This window comes from Ambystoma mexicanum, chromosome 4q (assembly GCF_040938575.1).
Source record: "Ambystoma mexicanum isolate Mex_15411 chromosome 4q, UKY_AmexF1_1, whole genome shotgun sequence".
NCBI lineage: Eukaryota > Metazoa > Chordata > Amphibia > Caudata > Ambystomatidae > Ambystoma > Ambystoma mexicanum.
This window is the reverse complement of record NC_090928.1, coordinates 439,571,088-439,591,280: the sequence shown is the minus strand read 5'-3', so window position 1 is coordinate 439,591,280 and position 20,193 is coordinate 439,571,088. Positions and strand designations below refer to the sequence as shown.

The 20,193-nt window shown below is 45.0% G+C and overlaps 1 protein-coding gene across 1 annotated transcript in view; it reads right to left on the bottom strand.

Annotated features, from left to right (window-relative positions):
- Window positions 1-20,193, bottom strand: part of USP34 (ubiquitin specific peptidase 34) — a 3,618,222-nt gene that overhangs the window by 3,260,614 nt on the left and 337,415 nt on the right. The window contains exon 5 of the mRNA XM_069608012.1: window positions 16,718-16,867. Coding sequence (XP_069464113.1) covers window positions 16,718-16,867 — 150 coding nt within the window. The remainder of the gene's footprint in view (window positions 1-16,717; window positions 16,868-20,193) is intronic.

The window sequence follows — 20,193 nt, the reverse complement described above, 5'->3', positions numbered from 1 at the left end:
AGTGTGGACACCCTATGTGGAACATCCAAATGTGGGGATTTGCCGCCTTCTGCGGCAATATCCTCATTCTCGTCTGTCGTTCATTGTGGCAATATCTGTCCCAGTGGCTGGGTCTGCTGGGGAAGAAGGGACCCGACATGAGGGAGGAGGTTGAAATGGGGATGTCGGATGACGCTTCCTCTTCTTTGCCGGCGGCTGATCAGGGGCCTGTGGAACCCCAGGTGCCGGAGCCGGAAGCATCCTCATCTGAATCACTGACACCAAGGTTTGCAGGGTCGACAGACTATCCAAGGAAATGTCCCTCAGCACGAAAGCGGAATAGGGAAACTAGGCCCGTGCCATCATCGTCGACCTCCTCTTCAACGTCCTCATGGACCATGTGTAAGGACTCCTGGTCTTCGTCATCCATGGACGAGACTTCCATGGCTTGGGCAATGGCCTGTGGGGGCAGCTTTGGGGCCTCATCACCCCTCCCACCCATTTTTGCCCCCCTTAGGTTCTTGAACCGAAGCCTGCACTGGCTTCCCCCCTTCTGGCGTGCCAGCAGACTTCACGAAAGTCACTGCAGCAGTGTCATGCCTGGGGGTAGGGAAACCTAAGCTAAGGGACTTACCTATGCAAGGTCAGCACCCTTAGCTGTCGTGGCAGTTGGAGCAGCCAACTCCGTAGCCGACGAGGTCTTCGCCTACGCCGATTGGGACTGCTTGGGCTGTTCAGTCTTCTCCTCCATCCGCGGCTACTCCGATTTCTCACATAGTTCAGCGATCACGCCCTATCCACCTTGGGATTTGCTTCTGCGGCAAACCCGGTGAACTCTGACTTGCCTTCTCTTGGCTTCATCTTGGGCCCCCACAGATGAGGCGCCCTCAAAAGACATATAAGACCGCTCCTCGGACAAGCTGGTCCTGGGTGAGGCATGACCCTGCTGGGAGCAGGGATCAGAGGCCTTGCCGTTCAGCAATGCTGCAGGTCTACTGTGGCTGTCCTTTGTTGTTTTCTTGAAGAACCTGTGCATATCTCGCACTCCACTTCCTTGTGGTCTGGCTGCCGGCAGTAGAGGCATTGCAGGTTCTTGTCCTCCACAGAAACATTGTACAGTCCGCATTTGGTGCAGGGCCTGAAGAGGGACCTTCCCTCCTTCTCCTCGGTCATGGTCAGAGGGCGCGAAGTAGGCCCAAAGCCCTTATGATATATATGATATGATATTTTATTCATATCGCACCCATACACAAGTGTTTCAGGGCGTGACGAGGCAAGGGAGGGGTACAAGGGAGGACAAAACAATGATCTTACTAGGCCCAGTGACATTAAGAACGCGCAAGTGCAGGGGAGAGGGAAGGGGAAAAGCGCAAGGGGCAGCAAGGAGTGGAAAGTGCTGAACACATGATCAAAACAACAACAGGTAGAGCGGCCAGCAGGTGGCAGGTGCAAAAATTAAGCACAGACAACAGGTGTCTGATAAGTGCAGGTAAGGGGACAGTAGGATTGCAGATACAGACCCACGTGTAAGGGTTGCCAGGAGGCAGTGCTGGTATGCAGCAGGGTGGGCAGGGATCTCTTCCCGAATTCAGAGGGTAGCCAGGTTCCCAGTTCAAAAACAGACAGATCAGCAGGGGAGAGGAAGAGAGAAGGCAGAAGCAAAGAGGAAGGTCTTGAGGTGCTTCCAGAGCCGGAGATGGTTCTCTTCAAGTTTCAGAGAGGCAGGGAGGCTGTTCCAGAGGGAGGCCCCAACCGAAGAAAGAGATCTACCACAAACTCGTTACTTGGAGAAGCGACTAACCCTGAGTTAGGTGGAGGAGCGAAGAGCTTGAGTAGGAAGGTATTTCGGACGGGAGAGTTGAAGGTATTGCGGCACCAGGCCCCAGAAGGCCTTGTGGACAATGTAAAGGATCTTGAATGTGATCCTTGCAACCACTGGGAGCCAAAGAGATTTTGGGGATGGAGAGATACGATCCCTGGGCTTGAGGCCAAGGACAAGTCTCACAGTCCTTTTCTGGATGAGTTGCAGAGGGAGGAGAGTAGTGGCAGGCAGATTTAGAAAGAGGCTGTTGTAGTAGTCCAGCCTAGAGAGAACCAGAGCTCTAGAGACAATGAGCATCTAGGGGAACGAGAGGAAAGGAAGAATACCCCTGAGGAGGTGGAGTTTGTAGTTTGACTTCTTCGAGATGTCAGAGATGTGTGGAGAAAAGGAAAGCGTGGAATCGAATATGACCCTGACGTTCTTAGCCTCACAGGTAGGAGCAGGAAGAGGGCCAAGGGAGGCCGGCCAGAGTGACAGAAAAGGAAGGTGTAGGAGAGCAGGATCTCTGTCTTACTGGCATTAAGGCAGAGGTTGTTGGTGGCACACCACTCCTGTATTGCAGACACTCAGAGAGATGAGAGAGGGAGAAGAGGTGGCAGAGGGAAGCCTGAAAACAAGCTGAGTGCCATCCACATAGCACTGAAAGTTGGAGCAGAGAGTAGCAATGCGATTTGGTGAGGGGTGCCAGGTATTGGTTGAAAAGCCAGGAGAGAGGTTAGACCCCTTGGAACACCACAAGTGGAGAGTGAGATAGAGGAAAGGAAGAACCCAAGTTGGACCTGGGAGGGTCGGTTGGAGAGGAAAGAGGTCAGCCAGGCCAGGGCCGGATATGGGATACCCAGGTTATCACGGAGGCGGTTGAGCAGGATGGCATGGTTAACCGTGTCAAAGGCAGAAGAGAGATCAAGTAGGATGAGGCCAGAGGGGAGATTAGACTCAAGGTTGGAGAGCAGGTCTTCACGGATGTTCAAGAGAGCAGTTTCCGTGCTTCTGGCTGCTCTGAATCCAGACTGATGGTCATGGAGACAGCCAACAGAATCTGTGTGGAGGATAAACTGGGAGATGGCCAGCTTTTCTAGGAGTTTGCCAAGGAAAGGAGTGATGGAGATCGGGCGATAGTTAGCTGGGCAGGATGGGTCGGCTGTCGGTTTCTTACAAAGAGAGTGCTTCAGAGGGGAGGGGGAAGGCTCCGGTGGCGAAGGACTGATTGGCCATCTCAGCCAGGGCAGGAGCGAGGGTGTCAATATGGTCCTTGATAGTTTTGGACAAACAGGGAAAACCCTTTTTTGACGAGACTTTCATAGATCGGACTTGTCTAAAAATCTCATATGGGGAAAACAGAGGAAAGGAAGAGAAAGAGGGAGGAGAGGCGACTGAAGGGGAGGCCAGAGGTAGCAGAGAGAAGCGGGAAGCAGAGGGCCTGGGAGGGGACAGAAGAAGTAGAGACTGCAGCAGGCCTGGCCAGCTCCTTGCAGATTTTAAAGAGTTGGCCGAGTTGTTAGATACCGCAGAGATGCAGGCTTGGATGTGGGCTCTCCTCTTAGTGTCGAAAGAGAGCCGGTATTGCCTTTGGGGCAGGCCAGTTTGTCAGAGGATGCACAGGATGCCCGCCTTGAATATCCTAACATATCATTTCTTGAACACTTTTCTTTTGCATAATATTGTTTCAAACACTATTCGTATTTGGAAGTGAGGTTTGGCAACAGGTTTAATAATATAGGCCCCTTTTATTTTGACAGACTTCTAGGACTGTGTTATTATATGATGACCGTAGCTTGCTCCCATCTTTAGATTTAGGAATAGATAGGCATTTTTCAAACCTAATTGAAGTTTAATAAAAACCCTTGAACTGTGATCACTTGTGTTTGTCTTACTGTTTGATATCTTGCCTTCCTTACATTACCTACCCCCTAAACTCCCTTCAAAGGTTTTGCCAACTTTTACAAACTTCATAACACTTTGGCGTTGCTATTGCTTGCTTGCACAAACCTTCAGAAAGTTCGGGATACTTTAGTTGACTAGTACAACTTGTTCTCTAACCCTTGGAATCGTTCACTGGACCCCAGAGACCCAACATTCATTTTTTCCAGCGTTACAAACTGTGTCAAAACCTTTCCTGAACTTTTGGGCATAAGGCCCCAGACAAATTAGGGAAGGACATTTGCAGCTAGGGCTAATTCTCTGTGGACCTGTAGTGCATAATCTAATCTGTACTTCCCTGTTACATGGGTTTGATCTGTATTATGCGCTACTCTGGTGGCTGTATATATTTATTATATTTTTAGTGCTGTATGATACTTCTACCTGTTAGTAGTCATTTTTTATAGTGTTGTTGGGCCATAAGTAACTGTATTTCTATACATATTGCCCAAGTGTAATTTATGACTCCCATTGTGTGCACTCATTGTGCACCCTTTACAAGCTTTTGAGACTTAGCCTAGACCACTTGTCACTGCTACCTTGAGCTGGTTTGGCTACAGCTCCCAGAGTTGTTGCGGTCACAATATAGGTTGGCCTTCTATACATCTGTCGCCGAGACCAGAGTACAGAAAATCAGTCTCAACAGAAGATAACCAGGAGATCACGAGGTGTGGGGATGAAACAGGCAATTGTTATAATGCTGAGTTAACTGGTCATAGTACTAAATATGAACAAGAGTTCATTTAAAAGTCATAAGAAAAGAAAGAGAAAATCATTATAGGACTGAGGTAATGCATCGCAGTACTAAATATGAACAAGAGTGAACTTCCAAGACAAAAGGATATAGTACACATGAAGAGAGAATCGTCATCACACTGGTTAACTCGTCACAGTACTAAAAATGAAAGAGGCAACTTTGAAACCTGAGATACCAAGATTGCTGAGTAAAACAGAGGCCTGGACAGGTATAGTTAACTGGTGACAGTGAAAGTACTAACAGGCAGTTAACTTGTAAACCAAATAGATCCGAAGTACATGAACAAAGAGAAAAGTACAAAGAGGTTGGACATTAAGAAAGAGTAAATATCAAAGAGTACCCTGAAAAAGGGGGACGATAAAGTGTCATCCTATACAAGAACAGCATAGCGTTAAAGAGAAAGGAGGATATAATCCTCAACATAAAGACAGAAGTCAGTTATTAAACTAAGTTGGAAAAGGGAGAGCCAAGAGGAATCCAAGAAAAAGGAGGAACATTCAGCATACCCCGTTGTCGATTGAAGAGATTGATACGAGAAGTCACAAGTTCATGTATTAAAGACTGGTAGTAGTACCCCAAGAGAAATTAGTCATTCTGCTGCTTTATGTTAGTTTCCCTTAGTGGTGGGGTCAGTGAGGGTAGTTTTGGACATGGGACTAGTTTCTTTGGACATTCACGACTGACACACAAGCACCTTAGTTAGTAAAGTAGGTAGGGATTAACCATAGATTAGAGAGTTAGGCCTTCCAATGTTTGAATAAATAAAGAGTTCACAATGTCCTCAGAGAATCTGTGCCCTTCTTCTGACCGGTGTCAGGATGTGTCCCCATGATTACGAGGGGTTGATGTTGCCCACGCCCTATTGATGACTGGGGATGGCGGAGAACTGCGTGCAATGTTCCAGCATCGAATGTATAGAGCATAGTTAATTGTGGATGGGATTAGTTACTGTTGACTAGAATTGATACATATTAGATTTGCACGCGTGCCGAAAGATACAATGTAAAAATCACAAATGCAACATGAACACTATCTACACACGGAGTGCTCTGAAACACACAGAAACTGGGAGACAGAGAGGTTTTCAATGTGTATGCAGAGGGGAGCCTGCGCTGAAATCCTGCGGTAAAGATGGAGTAACATTTATAAAACACACAGGGAAATATATAAAAGGAGTTTTGATCACACCAATAAATATATGGAAGACGTTTAATAAGGAGTTTATATAAATCTGCATGCAGCAGGGTTTTGTGAGTTTATTCAGACTTTACACTTATACGATGCATTTTAGGCAGCTGGGACATTGTGTTTTTTTGGGCTTGGGTGGTTGATGACGAAGAACGAGTCATCCTGTAGGAGGTCAGCTTGCGAACAGGGCGAAGGTTTATGGATTAACAATTCTGCAAGGAACAGATGTAATCTTTCTAATTGCATTGAAGTCGCGTAGAGGCCATTGACCATTTGTTTGGGCCGACAAAGATGGGGCCCGACAGAGGGTATCGAGAGATCCATTATTTTCACAGGATGCTACTAGAGGCTGTACGTGTTGGAGTACTGGTTGCATAAATTAGAATGTCTTAAGAGGAGCCAGGAGTCTTGGGCAGATGAGATCTGTAGTTCAAAGAAAACTTGTTTGTTCAACCCATCCTCGTATTGCTACAAAATCCAAGCGGACCCTGTGCAAATCACACTTAAGGTTAAAGGGTCTAGGACAGTTGTTACTAAGTAATGAATTATGTTAATATGAAGGTTTCATTGTACCATGATGTCACGACCTTCCACGTACCAACAATCCCCAGCAAAGGCGGACTTCGAATATGATCTGCAGATGGTCGTTAAGATTGTCGATGACCAATGAGAGAGAATGAATTTGGAAAAAATTGAAGTTCTTTGTAAATGTTTTGTCCAATCATGGGGTGAGTGGTAATAAAATATCTGGGAGTGTTTAACTGTTGCTAAAATGTATAAAAATTTAACAATTGATGTAGTTCGTTGAGACTAGTTGGTTTGGTTCCACGGGACTTTCCAACTGCTCCCCGGGAAACTTTGTACAATAAACCCTACTTTATTCTGAGATGGTAGACCCGGTTTAGGCTGAGGTAATTAGGGGTCTGCCTGCACACCTGCCACAGCACCCTATTGCACATTGCAGCTACTGGCTGCCAGGCCTTACAGCATGCCAATGTTTATCTATTTTCAGTGAAAATTGAGAAACTGGGGTTTGGTGGACCAAAACTAGCAGTAGTGTTCTGGACTGTCATGTCCACAGTTGGTCTTCATGCACGACAACCTACCCAACTCGACCCACAGTTTCCACAGTATGGCTTATTTTCCAAAGATGACTTGAGGCTGCAGATGCTCAAAGAAAATGCTACCAACTGTTCTAGCAGGGGGTTAGGCTGCTCTGCTGCACTAGGTCCAGTCTCTGTAGGGCCACATCAAAGGTATGAGGTTTCCCATGCTCAGAACTTCAAAGATACTGTGAAGTGCCATTTTATCCTCAACATTACAGTAGAAGTGCAGCCATTTTAGCTTGTTGTCAAAACTGAAGGAATACACTCACGTTAGTAAAAGTGTTTATGCTGAGACATAACAAGCACTGGGGAAGTAAGCATGCAACGTTGCCTGTGAGCGATAGGTGTGGTCTGTTTGCCAAGGAAGAGATAACGTGGGGAGGCTTGTCTCCATCAAGGTCATTTGTATCCTGAGAAGCGAGGCTATGTAAACTTTCCACTAGGTAATAAATTGCACACAAGGACTGATTTATCTTAAACCTTGGAGGCTGTGTCTAGACATTGCTAATGATCAAATAAAAAGGGAACATGCGATGAAATATGTACACGTTTTGCTTGTTCTGGGATATGTCTGCCAAAAATTGTGTTTGCGCTGTGGAGGAATAAAAGGGAGCTTGGACAACAAACATTTGTGCATAATTCAGAAAGAAGACTGTGTGTAGTGTTCATTTCTGTGTACACCCTTCTCCTAAATGCCTCTTCAAAAGCGACACCAGGATGTGAAGAATTGGTCATAACAATGCACACCTTTCAAAATTGCAATGAAATTCCTCTGATGTTTAAAGCTATTCAAAACACAACCACCCATTTTATCGAATAGACACCAATCACATTTTGAAAAGCCCTGTTTTTGGACTTTAAGTGGGGCCATTTTAATGACTGGGAGAGGATGCTTTAGCTCAATGAGCCAAAGGGGAAGGATAAAGGTGCTAAAACCAATATACAATGTCTTTTAATTAGGGGCAAGAACAGGATTCTGCATGGGAATCTGAAAGGAGTAGTTGTCCACCTGTTCATTTACTCAATTGTTACAGCTCATTAACAGTGAGCAGATTGTTCAGTTTAAGACAATTACACAATAGTACATTTTGCAAGTAAAAGTGCTGCCATTTGGTTTCAGAATTCATTCACCACAGCACTTTTTCAATTAACTTCACATTATATGGCAGCTAAACTATTAGTAATGGTAACGCTGTTAGAGGTTTGGGGTAATGTATAGCTCATCCTTGTGCAGATCCAATCATGATACTTTCAGCTTCAAGACTAGAGTACTAACTTCTCAGTTTTAGCACTCAGGATCAAGCCTACCATCTTGAACAGAAGTACACAATGTATGGCCCATGGGCCAATTGCAGCTTGCATGAAGTGCTTGCCAGCCCGTCTACGGTTAAAAGACGTTCCTAATGGAGGGTGGCCAGCAATCAACAATGGGCGCCCTACGTCAGGAAAGTCTTCCTTGCTGGTTCCAATACTGGCCCCTATTGGCTCATTGCATTGCCTACCTGGTTGTACGTCTTACAAGCCACTTAGTGCATGTGCTGAACCAACAGAGGCAGCACTGTGGCTGGCATGGCTAATCAGGCTTGTTGGCAGAAGACATTTTCAGCCACACCAGCTGCAGATCTGCCCAAGGTGCTCTTGACAACGCCCTCCTGCCATACAAACACCCACCTACCATGTGGGCCTTGATCGCCCTCTGCCCACCCGCCTGCCCACCCTCCCGACCTAATCCAGTCATTCTATGCTTTCTTTTTGTCATTGGGGTGGGGAGGAAGGGGTTGGCATGCCGTTTGGTGTGTGAGTGGTGGGGATATGCCGTTCAGTGGGGTGTGACAGGGCTGGTGCCATGCCATTTAGTGGGGTGGGCTGTTTTGGGGGGGGTAATGGGGCAGAGGACCGGCAACATACCATTACGTGGGGGTGGTGGGCTGGTAAGGTAGCCAATGGCGATTCTGTGTGCTCGGAGTAAGAAAGGGAGGTGGGGGAGAGGGGATCAGGGCCATGATGATCGGTAGGGGGTGGGGAAGTTAGGGGTCATGGCAATGCTGTTTGGTGGGGGTGAATAGGGAGCGGGGAGCCAGTGCCATGCTATTTGGTGGGGAACCAGAGGTGCCCAGCGACATGTCATGTGGTGGTGGTAGAGGCTGGGGAGAATAGGGGGAACAGGGCCATTATGTTTGGTGGAGATTTAGGGGAACAAGGGCCATGTGGGAAATGCGCATAGGCGGCACTTTACCCCATTCATCTGGAACAATGGGGGCAGGAGTGTCATTTTGTCCCCCGTGGAGATTCTGGACCCAAAAACCAAGCAAAGAAAATTGGGGTTGATTGACATGCTCTTCAAAAACACTCTGAAGCACAGGCTTCCAACCCCTCTCCTGCTGGCTCAGGCTGGGGGTGTGGGGGCTGGGGAGTGTTAGCATGCAAGTTGCAAAATTAGCAACCACTGTTCACTTAAAGTAGGAAGGACGTCTCATTGTCACCTCAGCCTTGATTGGGTGTTGGGTGGGAGGCAGGCTGAAGCTGTTAGAGGGATGTGGGATTAGTAGGGAATCCTAAAGCAGAATTCTGCAAAAAGTGCTCAGCAGGTTAGGGGCCTGTTGCTGAGATGATATATTTATAGGCTTTTTTGGATGGACTTTTTCATTTCCTGCTGCTAAATGTGCTGTAAAATGTGTTCTTTCGACCTGGGATGGATGTAGCTCCCTTACCTTGCTCAGCCTTGTGCTTTCAAAATAAACTTAAAACGTCCGACAGCCCAACTGGATAAAGGGATGCTGGTACACTTCCCCACATGTGCAGTTTTTGGAAATAATTTCACACAATTTAAATCCCAACAAGCCTCTTTTACACTGTTTTTAGACCATTTCTTTGCGGATCTTGAAAATGTTCCACCTGATCTTCAGCTCAAAGTGATTGAACTTCTACTGTCCTCAAAAATAAACAGAGATGTGCCTTTAATAGAATTTGACTATTCTCTGAACACACTTCAATTTCCCAATCTGTGCCCGGAAGCCGTAAATATAAATGTTTGGCAGTACCTAGATTTGTGAACAGGTTTTCTCTGTTGAAATAATATAAATGCGCTTCATCCCTTAAATCGGAGCACAGATGCACCAACCCCAGTCAAACCACCTTATTCGGACAAAGGAGACGAATTCTTTACGCCATATGATCTAACAGACATTGAGCTCATGGAAGCTTCACAAGAAAATGAGGATCTTGCCTCAACAAGTAACCTTGAAGCCAAAAACTCTATTGCATCGAATTTAACTGCACCAGCAATTATCGAACATGACGAAACCACTTTGGCTGTGAGTGCCTTAGTATCAAACTTGAAGCACATCAAAGCCCAAAGAGTGGTCAAATGTCGAGCTGTCGACAATTTCGACAAGACTCCCACACGTACTGTTTCTGTCCATACAAAGCTCAATTCCGTCATTGAAAACGACACCACACCGTCAAAGAGGACCTTCTTCTTTGCTGAAACGGAGCAACGTGGCCAACGAAACAATACTGACTGGCCCCACAAGGAAAACAGCGACGAGCACAACACAGCAAGGTTACCTCACACCAGTGCCTCGACGCGACAAGCATCTTATCCTGGGCAGCTAACGCATTCCGAATGCGTGTCTGACGACAAATCTAATTACGCGTCACGGCATAAGACGCACAATGCCCAATCACATCACCAAACTACACCTTCTGTGTATTTAACAAAAAATAAAAATCCGTCCTCAAATATTCAATCTGTTTCAAAAGAAGTCCATGCGAATGCAATTGGCGACGCCGTATCAACATCAGATTCTCACTTAGACTCCATAAATAGCAATCAGTCTAACGTAGGAGACCAGACTGGAGTGGGCCCTAAACCGAGCCTCTCATCAGCAGCAGCAATGCAGATCTACAACAATGTATTAGCTGCATCATCCACAGCACTCCTGCCTTTTCTAAAAATGTATGAATCCTTGCTTGATGCACACAAGGACCAGTCCACACTTATTATTTCACTAAAGGAAAAAATGGACAGTTTTGAGACTGTAACAAACTTTTTACAGGCCCAGCTGACCCAGGAAGCCGAAAAGACTATGCGTTGGCAAGAACGCCTAAGTGATCTTGCGGCTCGACATCATTGCCAAAATGACTCCCTGTCTGACGGCCTTCTTGAGGCGGTAAAATGGATGCGACATTTCTCAACTGAAACTAGTTCTAAAACTGAGTCTCAAAACATAGATTCAATGTCCACGCGAAACCTTGAATTACAAAGAACTCCAACGCAGGATGCTTCTACGCAGGCTGCAACAAAGGCAACAATCCAGTCAACAGTAGGTCAAACCTTAACATTAATCGAAAAAACATCCAACTCCTTGATCTCTGTTTCACAGGAAGCTCCTGCGAGTAGTCGAAATAAATCTCCTTTAATTCAAGAAGTTTCTGATTGTGACCATCTAAAAACCCCTTCAATAAATGGCCTTTCATCTCAGCTCCCGGCGACGAAGTCCGTAGCCTCCTTCGGCATTTTTCACGACCCCTTAAAACAAACAGAAGCAAATGTCTTCAACGTTGGAAACAATATCAAACGCTCTGTTCTGAACTCACGCTCGACAACTTCAAGAAAGGGAGTCAAGAAATGTACATCGTCTGTGAACTCTCGAAACCTGATTAGAAACTTACCAAAGGTCCCAACCCCCGGATTATTTAATCAGGCAAAAGTAGCTAACCAAAACGATCCAGACATTGGAAAAAACCAAACAAAACAGGCAAGGGAGATCGATGCCCCAAAAGTCCATCCGAACAAACGTCAAAGAGTTGACTCTGACTCAGTAATTGCTCCAAATAATCTTTCCAGTTCCACAATTGATATCTGCGACCTATCTACATATTCTGAGGATTTGTCGACTGACCATCAATATTCTGGCCCGGATACAGCTCAAGAAGCCTTACAATCGGCCCGTTTACCGCTGACAACACACGATCTTAATCGACCTATGAGCACTGACAAAAACCCAACGAGGACGAAGCCAAATAAGGAACAAAAGTTCTCCCAATTGAATCCAAAACACATAACTTTGCATGGGAATAGGTCAGTTCACCATCACTCTCAGGCACCTACCTCATCGGGTTCTAGTGTCGGTCTAACACCGTATAAACTTAGATTGCAAAATCTCCATCACGACGACCATGATTTGAACATGAACAGGAAGAACGTGATGAAACTATTTACTTGCATTCCGGCACTACGAACGATAGTGTCAGCAGACATAAGAATTGTGGAATATGCAACGGAACGATGCTGCGATCAAGTGCTCCTGCACATACCATCTGCCCTAGTACGGAACACTATTCTGCAAGCCGCAAATGAATTACTGAGCTATGGCTTTGATATTTCAACTGAACCGCAAAATCTGGTCACAAATAATCGAAAAACTAGCCCAGTGCACTCCGCTTTCAGAGATCGTGAACATAAATACGTGGATTTCAGACAGAAAGCACCACGAGTTGAACCTCAAAGACCTGGGACGAATTGGGCCCCGAAGAACAACCCGACGAACAGTACTACAGATCGGAATTAGCCATCAGTCTGTGCAAATGAATGCACACGTGAAATTCTCTCTTGGAATACCAGAGGGTCCTCCCATTTATTCAATCAATTCGATGTCAATCTGGATAAGACATTTATCATCTGCCTCCAAGAAACTTGGCTAAGTGTACCCCCTATGAGAGATGGCTTCACGATCCTACTAAATCCTGCAGTCAAAGGTCCAAAGGGCCGCCCCTCTTCTGGTCTACTAATGATGATCAAAATCAATATATGGTGGCAGCTTAAGGCCTCATTTACCCCAAATCCTTTTATACAAGGCGTTTTACTACAATCAAATCATCAATCTGATGATGCCCGGACACACCTGCTCATTCTAAATGGCTATTGGAATCCATATAAAATCAGTACCAAGCTTTTTCTGAGTTCTATGCTCTACATAATTGATGAGGCCATACTGAAATACAGGAATCTCTCAATCATTTGTGCAGGAGACTTTAATTGTGCCTGGTTTAAATACGAGCATGAAACGCAGAGTTACAAGCCAGCTCTAGACAAAGACATCCCCATCCGTGGCATGCTATGGAGCCGTGCTCTTCGCGCAAGGAATTGTCTAATGGTTAATGGGAATGTCCCAGGGGACCAACCGCCAAGCCAAACGTGGTCAAATAACAAGACCCATTCAATAATTGATTATTTCTGGGTCTCACATAATTTATTTGAGAAAAACCTGGCTCTAACAATCTTGCCTATGTCAACGAGCGATCATAACCTCTTGCGACTTACCTGTTTGCTGGAATGGTCATCGGATTTTCGCTTTTATAAAATTCCGATTTCAGTGACTGCAGGTGGCAATCGCCTCAGAATAAATAGAAAGAACCTTCAGGAAATAAGACAGAATTTTGACATCAAAGACGATTCACTGATTGAGTATACGCCATTATTCTCCGACTTTGTCACCGTACGTACTTCCAACTCAACCATGGGTCATTTACATAAACATGTTTCATCCATGACAATAACATCGGCAAAGAGAGAAATGCGTCGGGATGTGAGGAAGCTAAAGAAGTTGATTAAGTCCACCGATAATGGAAGTTCCATCATTGATGATATCCAAAAGCGGCGACAACTGTATCGTAATTGGCTTAAATCACAAAAAACCATAATTGAACAAGACAAAGCGGAGTCGCTATTAAAACAGCTAATTCAGAATAACTCCCGTGAAACCTGGGCTATACTAAACACTGGGAATTCCAAATATCAGCCGACGACGACAAACGTTATTTCCCCCGATCAATGGACATTACATTATGCAAAAATCTTCAGTAATATACAACATGAAGTACAAAGTGTTCCAGACTCAAACTTAACTTCATGGGGGCTACGAATTACCGCCGACGACATAAAAACTGCAATACAAGCATTGAAAAACTCTAATGCTGCGGGCCCTGATCTAATCACAAACATCATGTTAAAAGATAACGTGGAAGAATGGGCAAAACTAATAGAACTCTTGTTTACTAGAATATCCACAACAACAACAATTCCTGGATCTTGGCGAGAAGCAATAATAGTCCCAATTTATAAAAGGGGCAATCGAGCAGACCCATCCAACTATCGCCCGATTGCCTTGCTGGATACAATTGGAAAAATCTTTGCTTCCTTTCTACGTTTACAGCTCACGCACTGGTCAATAACGAATTCAATCCCAGACATCCGGCAGACCGGTTTTACAAAAGGGGTTGGGGTGGAAGTAAACCTGCTTCTAATGACAATTCTAAAATTGGAAAGCAAAAGGACCAAAACCAAACTGTACGCAGCCTTCATCGATCTACGTAGTGCTTTCGATACCATCAATCGCTCAAAACTCTGGGCTAAACTAGAAAAATGGAACTGCCCAAGTAACTTGATAGATCCAATAAGAGCGCTACACTCAAATACTTCAATCAGCATCCGACTAAATAACCAAGGTGCTCTTTCCAACCCTATTCCAACAAACACAGGGGTGAAACAAGGATGTCCATTGGCAGCTGAGTTATTCAAACTATTCATTGCCGATATACCTGATCACCGAATAAACGTGAGATGCTTTCCACCAACCGTAAATAACATCGAAATCGGTCACTTAATATACGCAGATGATATAGTCCTACTGGATAAAACCCAGATAGGCCTTCAACGGCAATTGGCCAATATAAACGAATACCTCGACTGCAATGACTTGTCAATTAACATCGCCAAGACCAAAATCATTATTATCGGCAAACCAAAATCTAATAATCAACGCCCTTTCATCTGGTATATTAACAAAAAACCACTAGATGTTGTCGACTCAATTAGATATTTGGGGATATCCTTTAATAATTCACTATGTGAAACCCCTTGGAAAGCAGATTTGAAAACCCGAATGGTACAGTTTGGAATCCAAGCCCAGCTTTTAGACAAATCCTATGGCAAATTCGCACTTACTCCTATCCTAAAATTCTATTTGCAAAAAGTTGTTCCAGCGATTACTTATGGATCCGAAGCAGGATGGTCCATTGACGCAGCCTTCTGGCAGAAGCTTGAAGCTGTTTTCTGGCGGCGTGTTTTGAAATTACCAACCTACACTTCAATGATCCAATTAAGATATGAACTTTCCATAAATTCGCTTCATGCTTGCATAATTTGGAAATCTCTGATGGCATTTAGGAAAATGATCATGCCTTCTAAACCACCTGCCTATCAGCCCTTTTGTACTAGACCTGGACCTGGGAGTTCAGTATTACTTGAAGAGTGGAAACAACGCCTGACAAACATCCTTGCTCATGCCAATTCAAACATCGATGAATTGATAATGCGACCTCAATTGGCTAAGCATAAGGTTGATACCATGCATTGGATCCAGAATTGCGACCAGCGTTGTAAGATGGTTACAACGTTGGACACAGGAATTGGTCAACACAAACTGGGTGTTCAATGTAAATACTTGGTAAATTGTCCCTCCCATCATCATCGGGCTCAGTTTTTACGAATTCGGCTAAATGCAATCAATACAAAAGCAGCATTATGGCTTCGTCACTCAAATAAAGTAAACAACGACAGATGTCGTTTCTGTATGAACGATGCTGAAACTATCGAACATCTGATAACCAAATGCACGTCGCTCACAACAAAACGATCCTTACACTTAGGCAATTATCGCCCAGCGGACCCAGAAGCAAGGGATTGGTGGTCGCAGGCAATGGCCGGGAATGGTGTAAATCTTTGTTGTGCGATAGTCAACTTTATAGACGCACTTGATTTAGAGAACATAGAAGGATGAACCTTAATGGAAATCACATTAAATGAATTTGTGATGAAATTTGGTTGTAATAAAAGTCTGATGTCACGGTATTATACTGTGACATATTTTGACTGATGTTTCAATAAAAAAAAAAAAATAATATAAATGCAGTCTATGGACAAGATGCAATGAACACTATATGTACATGCTGTTCAAGAGTAAGCATTAATTGCTTATGAAAGGCCCGACTTTGATAATATATATAATATATATAAAAAAAATATATATCTATTTTTTTTTTTAAGGATGAAGCGACACACTTCGGTAAATTGCAGAGATTTATTTGTACAGAGCAAATCCCGGTCGAAAAGGCTCTGACCCAAACAAGGTTTCCTCAACTGAAGCTTCAGTTGTTTTTTCAAATTATGAATTCCAAGTGGGTAATGGCCCATTTCGCAGGAGACCAGTTCGTTGCGGCCGTTATACTGCATTTTTGCGATGCGTTTGTAGGTGTGGTGTGGGTTTAAGGTAAATTACTTTTATTTTGAGAGTTGGGGAATGGAGGGGTGATGTAGTAAGAGGGTATGGTGGGCTAGACCACCAAATTACGGGGAAACAGTCGTGGTGAGATAGCCTCCAGCGAACTGTATCCGATCCATCCAAGTGAACCCACATGAAAGTAAGCTAAAACAAAAAAAAAAAAAGCCTTGTAAAGAGACCAAAATGAAAGCAAATCGTAGAATGAGCAGTCATGCTGGGGGCTAAGTCCACTGAAAACAGTGACAAAGCAGGCAGGCTTAGAAGAACTGAAAAGATTGTCAGTGTCAATCAAAAGAAACTGTGCTCAAAGCTTGTAGGCAAGGATGACGGCACAAGACACCTGAAAAAAATGCAGGGAAAACATGTGCTAATCGAAGGACATCATATTGCGGGAAACAAAAAAAGAAATTCATTAAGCCGAGAGCAGACCACCACACAGCAAGCAGTGTCTGTGGCAGCCTTCTCGCATTCAAGCGTTATGTGCAAATATTGTTGTGACATACCTATAGGAACGCAGGACATGCCATAAGTACAGACAAAGTAGGACTACATATCCCTATGTATGTTTTACACTTATTTAAAACAAATCAAAATCACTTACGTTGGACACAACAGTGATAAAGGCATGTGCTATTAAAAACGGCAGTGATTCAGGTGTCCCGAATTCAAAACAATCCTTCATGAGAGAGAGGCCATTTTTTCCACAGAAAAGACAAACATAACGAAGCAGGTGCAAAGGAACCTCTACATCCTGTAGGAATAAAAAATGAACAAAAATTAAAACAGTACTTATTGACTTTACTTTTGATCAAAAAACCACACATCTTTAATATCTTAAAAGCTTTCAATTATGCAGAGCCCTAGAATATGCAGCTGACAAATCATTTCCTTTGTCATGACACAGCAAAAGCAAGTTTGCCCTATTTTCTGGACTATGTACACAAATTAGTAGAACAAGTTACTTACCCATGGTAACTTTCTTCAGACCGGATGTTCCTACCAGGTATTCCTCATCTTTTATATTCAAGTCTGCTTACAGCAGATTTTTTTTTTTCATAGGGTTGAGCGTCGTGCAGCCTTGAGTCTTGGCCTCCGTAACATCCAGCATGCGCGCTGACCGTTTCCTCAGTTCTTTGTTTTTTCCCTCCGTTAACTTGCAAGCTGTGTCATAGGAGGAGACAATCTTGACGTTGCGAGAAAGGAAGGTGTAAGACACGAAAATTCTAGGCAGAAAAGGGGATGGATGGGTGGCCGATGAGGAATACGTGGGAGGAACATACAATCGAAAGAACGCTATCACGTTAAAGTAACTGGTTCATCAAATGGATTTTGTCCTCCACGTATTCCTCATCTTTGATAGGCTCCCAAAGCAGTTTGAGATAGGCGGTGGGTGCCAAGAATTTTCCTTTCTGTTAATATTATGGAGGACAGCCTTGCCAAATGTGGCTTCCTCTCCTGAAAAAGAATCTACAGAGTCAAATTTACTTAAAGTATGCGGGGACAATTATGTTGCCGCTCCACTCGCAGCGACACACCTCTTTCCAGAGCTGAAGAAGCAGCCACTCCTCAAGTGGAATGCACCCTCAAACCTGCAGGCAAATCTTTGCCTGTTAACGAGTAACACTCTGTTATGCACATTACAATCTATCTAGAGAATGTTTGTTTTGTGACTGCCGTGCCTAATCTTTGTCCAGCATAACCGACGAAAAGCTGATGACCTTGGCGAACACTAGCTGTTCTTGTAGTAGCTTAGTGCCCTTTTCAGGTCTAGACGATATGGTCTCTCCTCCTCTTTTTATGGACAAGGAGGAGGGTAAAAAGATGGCAGTATAATGCATGTGCTAAATGAAGCTCTGACCCAACTTTCCGAAGGAAAGATGGCCTAACTCTTAAAATTACTTTATCCTTGAAAAAGGACGTAAAAGGTTGTTGGGAAGATAAGGCCAGTAGATTATTTACCCTACGGGCAGACGAAGATAGCTACTAGAAAGGCTGTTTTCATAGCGAGCATCCTCAAAGAATACCGATGTAAGGGCTCAAATGGAGCTCCCATAAGACTTCTTAATACAAGATTTAAATCCCATGATGGCACAATGAAGGAAGTGGGTGGAAATAAATTGGTTAAGCCCTTCAGAAATTGTACCACAATCAACACTTTGAAGTATGACCCCACAATCTGGAGTTTTTTTGAAGATTCATAGTGCCGCTAAGTAGCCATTCACTGTGGCCATTTGCAACCCAGAATGGGTCAGATGGAGCAAGAAAGACAGAACATGGGGAAGTTTGCACGTGAAAGGATTTAGTTTGTTTTTCCTGCACCAGCTGCAAAACATATTGCAACAGCAGCGGTACAGGAATTCAGTTGCTGGTCTCCTTGCCGAAAGCATCACTTCCATTACATCTTCCAGAAGGTCCCAATCCTTATATCTTACCCTTTCAGACACGCAGCGTGAAGATTGAGAGTCCTGATCTCTGGATGAAGAATGTGACCTCCCTCCTGCGAGAGTAGGTCCTCTCTTTGGGGAAGATGAATTGGAGGGCAGATGGCCATTTCTAGAAGGTCTTGGTACCACACTCTCCTTGCCCAATACAGAGCAATCAGGATCATGGATTTCCTGAACTTCCTCAACCTCCCGATGACATGAGGAATGCCAGAGACTGGCGGAAATGCGCACAGCAGTGGAAACTCAGAGCTCACCACGAACGTGTCCCTTGCGCCCCGCTTTGGGGAAATTCCCTGGAGCAGAACAGCTTGCACTTCCGGTTGATACTGGTCGTGAACAGATCCACTTGAGGGGTTCCTCAAAAGGCATAGATCTCCAGAAGGAGTTTGCGAACTCCCACGAGTGGGAACTAGCTCAGGATCTGCCTGCTTAGTGTCCGCTGCGTGTTCTTTTCACCAGCTAGATGAACTGCCAGAAGAGTGATTCCTTCTCTCAGTGCCCAGAACCAGAACTGCATTGCCTGTCTGCACAGGGGCAGTGACCCTACACCCCCTCTCTTGTTGAGATAGTGAATGGCCACTGTGTTGTCAATCATTATCAGGACATATTTCCCCGTATTGAGGGCAGGAAGGCTATCAGCGCTAGTCTGACTGCCTTCAGCTCCAAAAGGTTGATCTGTAGTCTGGACTCCGACTGAGACCAGTGTCCGCTCCCCGTCCTGTGACGGAGGCGTCTGTCACAACTGTCGTCTCCGGCCTGGCTGCCAAAAGGGTTCTCCTCTCATCACGTTCTCTTGGCTGGCCCATCACAGGAAATCCTGGGCGACCTTTGTCGGGACCTGGACAAGGTTCGTCATTTTGCCAGGGAATTGAGGCCAATGGGATCTGAGAGCCCACTGAAGGGATCTCATTCTCAGACGGGCTTCTGGCACCAGAAAAACACAGGATGCATTGAGGCCGAGCAACCTTAGGAAGTCAGAGGCCGGAAGACATTGGGCACTCTGAAATTTCGGACAATATGCAAGAGATTTTGAGCCCTTAACCCAGGTGGCAAACCTTTCCCCAAAGCTGAATCCAGAACTGCTTCAATGAATTGAAGCTTCTGTGAAGGTGTCAAGTGGGAATTCTTGAAGTTCAGGCTTGTGGAGGAAGTGGCAGGTGCGACAGATGATTCTTGGACTGTTCTGGAGAAACGGCCCTGATCAACCAGTCATCTAGGTAGGGGTAGATGTGAATCCCTTCCCTCCTTCCACTTGCTGCCACCACTGCCATAAGCTTGGTGAAGACCTTCGGGGCTGAGGAGAGCCCGAACGGCAGAACCCAAAACTGCTAATGAGAACTGCCAACTGCGAACCTCCGGTACTTTCAGTGCTTCTGATGTACTGGCACATGAAAGTAAGCATCTGAAAGGACAAATGACACAACCAAACCTGGAGTCAAAGGGCCTGAAGGATCTGCAAAAGAGTTAACATCATGAACTTGTCCTTCCTGAGGAACTTGTTCAAGCATCTCTAGTCCAAGATGGGTTGCACGCCTCCGTCCTTCTTGGGTATCAGGAAGTAGGGGGGGGGGGGGGGGGGGGGAGTACCAACCCTGGTTTCTCTACACTGCAGGTACCAATTCTATTGCACCTT